The sequence below is a fragment of the Gossypium arboreum genome, chromosome 4 (genome assembly GCF_025698485.1).
Source record: "Gossypium arboreum isolate Shixiya-1 chromosome 4, ASM2569848v2, whole genome shotgun sequence".
NCBI classification, from domain to species: Eukaryota; Viridiplantae; Streptophyta; class Magnoliopsida; order Malvales; family Malvaceae; genus Gossypium; species Gossypium arboreum.
In genome coordinates this window covers 117,723,172-117,732,734 of record NC_069073.1, presented here as the reverse complement: position 1 = coordinate 117,732,734, position 9,563 = coordinate 117,723,172, and the positions used below count along the sequence as shown (strand labels likewise).

At 30.5% G+C, this 9,563-nt stretch overlaps 1 protein-coding gene across 1 annotated transcript; it reads right to left on the bottom strand.

Annotated features, from left to right (window-relative positions):
- Positions 1-4,114: 4,114 nt before the first annotated feature.
- LOC108457051 (protein EXECUTER 1, chloroplastic-like) lies at positions 4,115-8,844 on the bottom strand. Its single transcript, XM_017755861.2, has 12 exons — positions 8,267-8,844; positions 8,062-8,178; positions 7,889-7,954; positions 7,659-7,765; positions 7,369-7,450; positions 6,427-7,149; positions 6,216-6,339; positions 5,927-6,096; positions 5,714-5,788; positions 5,490-5,582; positions 5,249-5,394; positions 4,115-4,590 (listed from the first exon to the last, which is right to left on the bottom strand). Exons 1-11 carry the CDS (start codon positions 8,654-8,656, stop codon positions 5,302-5,304), a joined length of 2,040 nt encoding a protein of 679 aa, XP_017611350.1. The 5' UTR covers positions 8,657-8,844; the 3' UTR covers positions 4,115-4,590; positions 5,249-5,301.
- Between the last annotated feature and the right edge of the window lie 719 nt (positions 8,845-9,563).

Sequence of the window (9,563 nt, the reverse complement as noted above, 5' to 3'; positions counted from 1 at the left end):
GACAAAAATATATGCATAATGTAGTATTGAAAGTATTTACATGGGATAATATATAAAAAAACATATGAATAATGTGATATTAAAATATATACATAAAAATATAATAAATATATATATAATATAATATATACATAATATAGTATTAAAATATATATAATACATACACATTAGAAATAATAATAATAATGTTACAAAACAATTATTAATAATACTTCATAAATATATACATACATATATATATATGTTAAAAATAAGTACATATTAATATTAAGATGATGATAATATTAAAATAACCATTGATAACTTTACATATAAATATATATATACATATAAGTATGATAATAGTAATTATAATACTAATACTAATAATAAATACAATAATAGTAGTAAAAATAAACACAATAATAATCATGAAAATAATGTGTACATGAAAAATAATAATGATATGATAAAAAAATGATACGATATAATAATAACGTAAAGAAAATAAAATAATAATATTTATAATAAAAGAAAATAAAAGAGTATATTTAAAAGCATATATATAATATTATTGGAACTAATATTAAAAATTAAAGTAGCAAAGATAATATAAAAATCAACTTAAATTAAAAAGAGACTAACTTCAATTAAAAACGAAGTTTTGGGCCAAATTTAAAAAAAAAAAAAAGAAAAGGGCCTATTTAAATGCTGCGTGAAACAACAGAGGGCCTAAAGTGCAATAACCCCTTTATAAAATGCACAGATCAGCTAGGATTAAATTGAAAATTGCGACAAATTTTGGTGCCAAATTAAAATAAAAATAATTTAATTGCAAAGTAATAAAAAGCAGAGGGGCTAAACGCGCAAATAGCCCCTCCAATGAAAACACGCGGATCCTGAAGTTAGAGCGGGTCGGGTCGCAAGTCGGCCATGGGTTAAGAGCCAAAACGACGTTGTTTTGGCATTAGTGGCTTAAACCCAAAACGACGTCGTTTTGATGGGGCTATATAAGTCAAAATTCCTTAAAAAAAAACTCATTTTTCCCATTTCATAAAAAAAAAAAATAACCCCTTTCTATCAAACTCTCTTAAGGCCTTCTCCCTCCGACCAAACTCCGGCTCCGTCTGCCGCCATCCGCCGCCACCGGCCATTGTCAACCACCACACGCAGTGGCGTAAATTTCAAAAGGTTTTTTTTTATATATTTCTTATATATATACCTTGATATATTTTAATACATGAATGAGAAGAGATGGATTCGAATAATAAAAGAAAAAAGAAAAGAAAAAAATCTTAAGCCGGTTTGCACTTCTTCTTTTTTTATGGCTTTGTTATTATCTTTTTTTTTTCTATTGCTTGCTGTTTTTTTTAAAGAAAAATCTTCAGAGAGATTACACTTTTTTTTCTTCAATCTCTTTTTTTTTATCAAAAAAAAATCTCCCCCCTTTTACAATATTCTTGTTTTTGTACCCAAAAAAAATCCGGGATTTCAGGCTTTATAGCCGAAATATCATGGATTTGCTATTATCTATTTCCTTGTTTTCTTGCTTCTTTTCTGCCCCTTTTTTTGTTTTTTCTTCTTTTGACTTTTGCAGGTGTAAGTGGAGCAAGTGGAGGTGGCTAGGTTTTTTTTCTTTTTTTTTTTTACTGAAAATTAGTTAAGGTTGTGGGCTAATTGGGCTTTTAGAGTTTTAATATTTGGGCTGTAATTGAGTATTGTATTTATTTATTTGGTTTATTGGGCCTCAGGCAAAATTTGGGCCTTACAGTGAATATGTGCTTAATCGAAAGTACTCAGTATTGTAATAATGAATTTATTGTTTTCTATCATTAAACAAATAAAAATAAAAATAAAAATATATGTTATAAATTGAATCGTAAGATTATCCCATATAATACATATAACAATTCATCATTTAATAAATTCCAAAATTAAATTAAAAATTTAACAAACAATAATTCCAATTAATACCATGTATTTTAATAATGAAATCAATTTATACAATTAAAATTTACATTGAAATAAAACTTAAAATTTAATATTCCGATTTACTACCAAAACGGAATGGTTGAATTAAAAGACAGTAGCAATATAGAAGTAATTAAGGACTTGGATAAGTCATAATTAACTTTTGATTTTTCAATTTGGTCCATCAATAATAACAATAAATTGGCAAGACGTAGAATATTACAAGTCAATGATTTAAGTCACCTTGTCATTGGACGTATTCATCCTAAAATTGCAACTAGTCAATGGTAATTAGTCCTCTTTATTTTATTTTTTTTAAATAGGTGGTCGGATTTGTCAAATTTTAGTTTGATGAATTTAATTAGTTTGATTGGTTTAATTAAATAAATGATTAAAAATTATTTTAAAAAAAATAAATATAATTATTAAAAAAAAATCAATTCGACAGGTTATTAACATGCTTCAATCAATCCATGTTGATTCATGAATCAATTGATTCAATTATTTTCTTTAAATTGATGTATTGATTGGTTTTCAACCTAACCAATTTGATCAATTGATTTAGTCTAATTTCAACAATTTTAGTTGTGTAAAAAGATTAGTCGGTAAATTTAATTGCTTGAGTTTGGAATTATAAAACTATGAAGACTTAACCATAGTTTGGATGGATTGTACGTTTATTTTCGGTAAGGTTAAAAACAACAATGGCTATAAGATTAGTTATTGTAGCTATGAAGTAGGGGTGAAGTCAGAAAACTTTTTTAGGGGGCCGAAATAAAATTGTAATTTTTATTATAGTAAAAATGCAATTTCACTATTTTAATAGCCTATACCTTTATAATTTTTAAAGGATTAAATCAAATTTTTATCATTTTTAGGGGAAACCAAAGTACAATTTTACCTTTACTATTTTAAAATTTTAAAATTTTCAAACAGTCTAAAAGAAAGTTTTTCCATTTTAGGGGGCCAACGATAGACAATAACTCCCCGAACACACTTACAAATTTCATCGTAATGTGCTCTCTAAGGAGCAACTCTTCTCGAAATCTCAAAAGGTGTTGAATTGGAATCCCATTCTAACTAAGGATTCTTGTGGTTCTGGAGGATCCTGCTATAGGAAAACCAAGAACGGCAAAGAGCTTTCCCCCTCCAACTCTTTCGACTTAAGAATGCTGGTTTTGAGAATAAGTGATTGCCTTCTCCAACTTTTACTACCCAACCTAAGAGTGGACAGCTAATGCATTCTACTGGGGGGCTTTGCCCCTACTGTGAAGTAAAAGATTCGATTGCACCCAAAGTGGGATTAGATTATTATAGATATTATTAGTTCATAAAATTTATGATTGTCGAATGTAATTTTATATTTTAAAATTACATTTATATTTATATTTATATTTATATTTATATATATGGATTAAAAATTTCCTTTGAGTCGAAATATAACATTACTCATACTGTCAAGATTTTATAATAAATAATGTGCCATCTCTTCAAGTAATTAAATATTTTTTGATAATTTTACTTTAGTTTTTAATGATATTTTATTCATTTTAAACCAAATGAAATAATAAAATCACCAAATCTTTGCTATATTCTTTGAATAACATTTCAATTTTCAAACTATATATTTTGCTATTCTTCATTACATTTTGTTCAAAATATAAAAATAATACGTTTTGGCTATTACAAATTGCAAAATAACATTTAGTTTATTATATTACATTTTATCCGAAATATTATTTTAATAATAATTTTACTATTTTAATTAAATTTGCCCTTAAATAATAATGAATAGCTTCTTCTTCTTTTTTGTTCTTTTTTCACTTTGACTAAAAGAGAAACTCTGACGGGTTATTATTCCTTCCTAATTTCAATTTATTTATTTGAAAAATGATATATATAATTTAAAAGATAATTTTTCAAAATATATATATTTTAGATAATATTACATTCGCAAGTGAGAGTATGGGTTTTAGAGATGGAAGGTTTTGGTGGGGAAGAGAAGAAATTTGTTCATCTAAGTTATAATGAATGTATGGATTTCTCTCATTTTTGGTGATATTTGGTTGGTTAAATTAATTTTGATACACAAATATTGGATTTTGCATGCTGTGTAACACTCCCTCCATACTTGGTGTGGACGTTGGAAACCAAAAGACGAGGATTCAAAGGAAAAGCAATAGAACTTTTTATATAGAATAATTTAAGTCATAATAAGTACTGACAAAAAAGTATAGGGACTTTTTTGACAAAAGTATTTTGGTTGAGGGGCTATTATAGTAGTTTAACCAATTAAAAACGAAGCCAATTTACAGAGAATTTGAAGCTCATATGCTAAAGGCCTTCGATATTTCACTGGTCCTAACTCCTAACTTCATCTATTGACCATTTGGATCTTCTTTTTCTTACAGAATATCTCATTAACTCCAGCTATGGCTATAATGATTCCAATAGGCCTCTACTTTCGGAAGTTATCAGATGCTGTGATCCAAGGAAAGGAACTTCATTAAAGACTGAATCTTGAGAAGCTCCACGGCGACTTCCACAGTGTGAACCCAGTAAGTCAGGCAGTCAAAATATAAGCTTGAATCTCTTCCCTTCTTTGTTGCTCTACTATTCAGTGACAAGAATCAAGTTGAACTGCAAACACACACAGAGAAGGGAATTTTCGATATTGAATATTTTAGGTTTAATGGTGAAGAAACCGAACACAAATGCTACCGTTACATGTTACGTATCAGCAATGTATTTTTGGAAGAGAGAAACGGAAAAAGAAAAGATCCCATACTGATTGTTCTTAATTGAAGAAACAGATACCAACCGTATGAATAACAATCATTTTAATTTTAAAAAGAAGCATACGATTTGTGTTTCCTATGGAGATTGATCATCTTGCTAATGCAGACAATGTCGTTTACAGAGTCATGCATACCCTAACACACAACGCACATACATGAAAAGACGCATTTATAATGCATGTATACTGAAAGTTATGAACCCACTTGTTAAGACGAAACAATATTAGGGAACTTCAATTATCTCTGTAGCAAGCATGACTGGACAGGGGAGGACTGGAAAGGAAGGTAGCTAAGTCAGATATTTACTCGACCAATGTGACCTGAACGTGGAAAATAGTTCACAAAACATGGCCCCTAATTGATTTTAGCAGATTATAATTGATGCCGCATGCTTAATTGATGGGATTACTTGTAAAACAGAAATTTCAAATGGAAACAAAAAGGTCGGAAGGCAATGAAATTAAATTAATGCGTTTACTTTACGGTGAGGAAGTACTTACCCCGTGTTATCTGAACGGAAAATAAACATGCTCAAATACTATGTACAATAGACTTATAGTTGAAGCCTTAGTCGATTGAAGAACACCAAGAAGTGATATTCAGGGGCCCAATATACAAATCCAACAACCGGCCCTCCTTTGATGTACTGTTCAGATTAGCAAATCAGAATATCAAATAATCAATATCCATTTGACCAAAAAAAGTCATTGAACCAAACTTGATCGGACAAAAGAGATAAACCTTCCCGTCAAGAATAACAAGCTCGCCGTCAACCCATCGAGGATTTCGAAAGCCTGGTTCAGCAAGCCTACCCTGTCCTTTATATCGAGCAACCTGAGTCGAAAATAAGACCACGGAACTTCCTTAACTTTTGAAGCAGATATCAAAGAGTGAAATTCAAAGGGTATCACAAATTCAAACTTTAAACTTTACAAGTTATCAATATATACTAAAAGAAAATGTACCACTCCAAATTCTTCAGGAATTAGCCCATTATGTGGGAGTTGATATCTTTTACCAACTCTGGCTCGAAACGCCACCTGTAGATATTCCCAAGGTATTAGATGACAAATCAAAAAAAAAAAAAAAAAAACAAGTATGAGAGGGGAAGGTCAGTAAGTACAAATAATTTAAGGACAATAATGAGAGAATCGGCTGCATTTCAAATGCGTACATACCTGGCCTGCAGGTACATAAGGATCTCCAGTTAATTTTACAGCTTCCACATATTCATAAAACTCAAGATCCGAAGGCTCCTTAGTCCCACTATCCCCTTGCCACTGACCAAATTTGCGTTTAAGATGAATGACTTCTGACGTGTAAAGCCCATGTGTACCAATATATAATCCTGATCAAATAATATTGTAAATACAATAATTCTATAATACACATGAATAGATAGAATGAATAATAAATCATGTTTCCATAAAACCATTAACGAACATCAACAGATGGTGTACAAATTACCATTTAGGGGATCCGGTGATGCTGCAATCTCAATGCGATGGAAAGTTGTAGAACCAGATAGTGGTTGACGATTTTTAACTTGACTGAGAGTAAGATTTATCAATTCACCAACATCTTTGAGTACCTGCATTGTTGAAATTAGTTAGCAATCCAAGCATTCTACAGTTACAATACTTATTTGTCAAATATTTATTTAATATATTGAACCTACCTTCAAAGGTATCTTCTCTCTGCCGATAAATTTAGCAAGATCAATCATTATTTCATCTGCGGTGCGTTGACCTTGAACCTTTGCTTTTCTATCTATCAAACCCTTTGCCTTGAGACTAGTATCTTGTTGACTTACGTCCTTTTCTATAGAAAATGAAAATGCTAGGTGCCCCTTTTTCACTAACTTAGCAGGCACTCTAAGTGATTCAATTGCAGGAACATTGCCAGAAAGCTTTTGTACAAGACCACCAACAACAACTTTAACTGCAATTTCACTTTGCCTATCACTATCAATAACTCCATTATCCGCATCCATCTCAATTTTATCTCTCTCTTGGTCATTATCACTCTTAATTTCATCATCCACTTCTATGCTTTCTATATCAGCATCTTTTTCTTCATCGTCTTCATCTATTATCTGCTCAATCACCTTGGATACAAAATCTTGGTCTACTTTCCCAGGTGAAGTGACCTTCACGACCTTGACCTTTGCACCAGGAACCACATCTTGCAATATATTTTGAAAACCAGTTAGTCCCTCACTCTCATCTGCATCATCATCTTCATCATCATCTTCCTCATCAACACCATCTTCAGTGCCAAGAACAAAAAGATCGTTTTTCTCTTCAACGGAGTCTGATAGACCCAAGTGGCTGGTGGTTCCAGATGTTTTTGGTGACATTGAAGTATCTTGGAAAACACTCCTCCTTTTCAAGTACACAGCCTGAAAGACACCAAATAACATTCCATTTGCAAAATACATTAAACGTTACTACAAATTTGAAAACTATGAAAGCTAAGGAGGGTGCCTGGAACACAGTATTGTTCAAGCATATTTATTCCTTTTAAGCTTACAACAAGAATACCTATGGCTCACTTAAAGAGGACGGAGTAATAAACAGCCGACAAAGATATAATGCACATTAGACAAGCCAAAAGATACCTGCTGTTTGTATTCACCTTTCTTATTTACAGTAAGAAAGATCTCAAACAAAGGAATACCAACTGACGCAGTAGCGAGCTGCCTGACATAAAAGAGAATCAATCAAACAAGGTCAGAAAACAATCATTGAAATTACAAATCAATAATCAATAAGTATGAGCAAGAAGTATAAGAAAACTTGAGCCAGTTCAAAATGCATAAACAAGAAACACTTGTAAAAGCAGCACAAATACATGTACAGACCAACAAACAAATGATCAATTATACATATGAAAAAGGGGAGTGATTACCTAGGACTAAAACTCCTGGCAACATATCTACCGTGTTCGGCAGTTATCCGTATAATTAGACCATACGGATCTTTGGTATCATTCGGAAGACCAGCCCACCATCCAACCTGAAATTAAAAGACCATAAAAACCAAACAATATTGACTTAGCTACTAAAAAAACATCCTTGCCTTTTTCTTCTTTTTTTCCATTTTCATTCTAAAGTAACAGAAAAGAAAGGGTTAACTTACTAATCCAGCACCAGCATTATCCCTTAAAAATACAGCATCCAGGAAACGTTCTTCCATTACTGCTCTCTGAAGTTATAATAAAACAGGTCAGCAAAAACAATGGAAACTCCCCATTTTTTTTATTTAAATTAAAAAAGAGGATTAATATAATGAAAAAGAAATAGAATTTGTACATTTAAATGTGATATAACTCTGCCAACAGTGTCATTTCTAGAAGCAGCCGCAATTGCAACCTTTAACCTAGCAGCATCCTCATAATCTTCACTAAGTACAGCTTCATTTAATTGCGACTGTTAAAAAAATAAAATAAATAAAAAAGCAATCCCATCAAATAAAATTCCAAAAAAAAAAGAATAATAAAATTCGTAAATAAAATACCCTTAAAAGGGATAAGAGGCGTTCTTGTTCATCGACTTGTTCGAAATGCTTTTTCCACCGATCCCAATCCCAATCACAATCCTCCACTCGTTGCTTATCCGAAACGTCGTCGTTCACCTTATCACCATCCCCGGTTGGGCTTTTCCGAAAAGGGTTCATGTAGGAATAAAATCTCTTGACGGCATTCTTGAAAACGCCTTGAATAGCGGAGTCCCACCGCCAGTTACCGGAATTACCATCGGAAGAATCGTTGGAACAACGGCAAAGGGTGGAATGAGGGAACCTCCTGGAGGTAGAAAGAGGGTAAACGAAGGGTGTTTTAAAAGAAGGAAAATGGGGGCTGGGGAAAGTGAGATTGGGAGGCTTCGGAGATGATGGAATTGAAGCCATTAAAAAACAACTTGGGAGTTTAACAATGGCGCATGGCCACCTCCCCTTTGTCTTGTTTCTTTATTATTACGAATCAAAAAGACAAATTTTTGTAGGTAATTTGGAATGGGTGGTAGGCAATTTGGAGCTCTCAGATAAACTATTGTTTTTTTTTCCTTTTCTGCCCTTTTTTTTATTTTTATATATAGATATATATATATTAAAACTTTCAGGCAACAGTTGCGTTGACACTTAACTTCGTGCCTATTTAATAGTACTTAAAAAAATACTTTTAACTTTAAAAGTATTTTTAGAAAAATAACTGTGCTGCACAAGTTATTTTTAATTGAAATTTTACTTTTTATTTTAAAATAAAAGTAAATTTTTTAACTTTTATTCTTCTAAAAATATTTTTAGTACTTAATTATTTTTTACCCTCCAATAACATAATACTTTTATAAATAATTAATATTTATTATTTAAAAATATTTAAAATTTATATTTTATATATTAAAATATGAACAACAAATTATAATATTTTTATATTCTTTATTAAAATATAATATTATTAACTAACTTAAATATTATTCCTCAAATAGATATTTTATTCCTTAAAATATAATAATTTTAAGGCACTTTTCAAAAACATTTTAAAAGAACTCATCTTTTTCCATTAAAATACCTATATTTAATAATTTATTTGGGTCAAATTATGGTTTTGGTCTATCTGTTATACTTATATTTGCAACTGATTTTATGGTTAAAATGCTAATTTATATTTTTAAAATATATATTCTAATAATAAAATTCAAATCGACATTTTGATAAAATCAAAATATTAACTAATTAAACTAACCAATAATAATTAAATTAAAATTAAGTTAAATCAAAGTATAAGAATTAAATATTAAATTTTGGCGAGACAAAA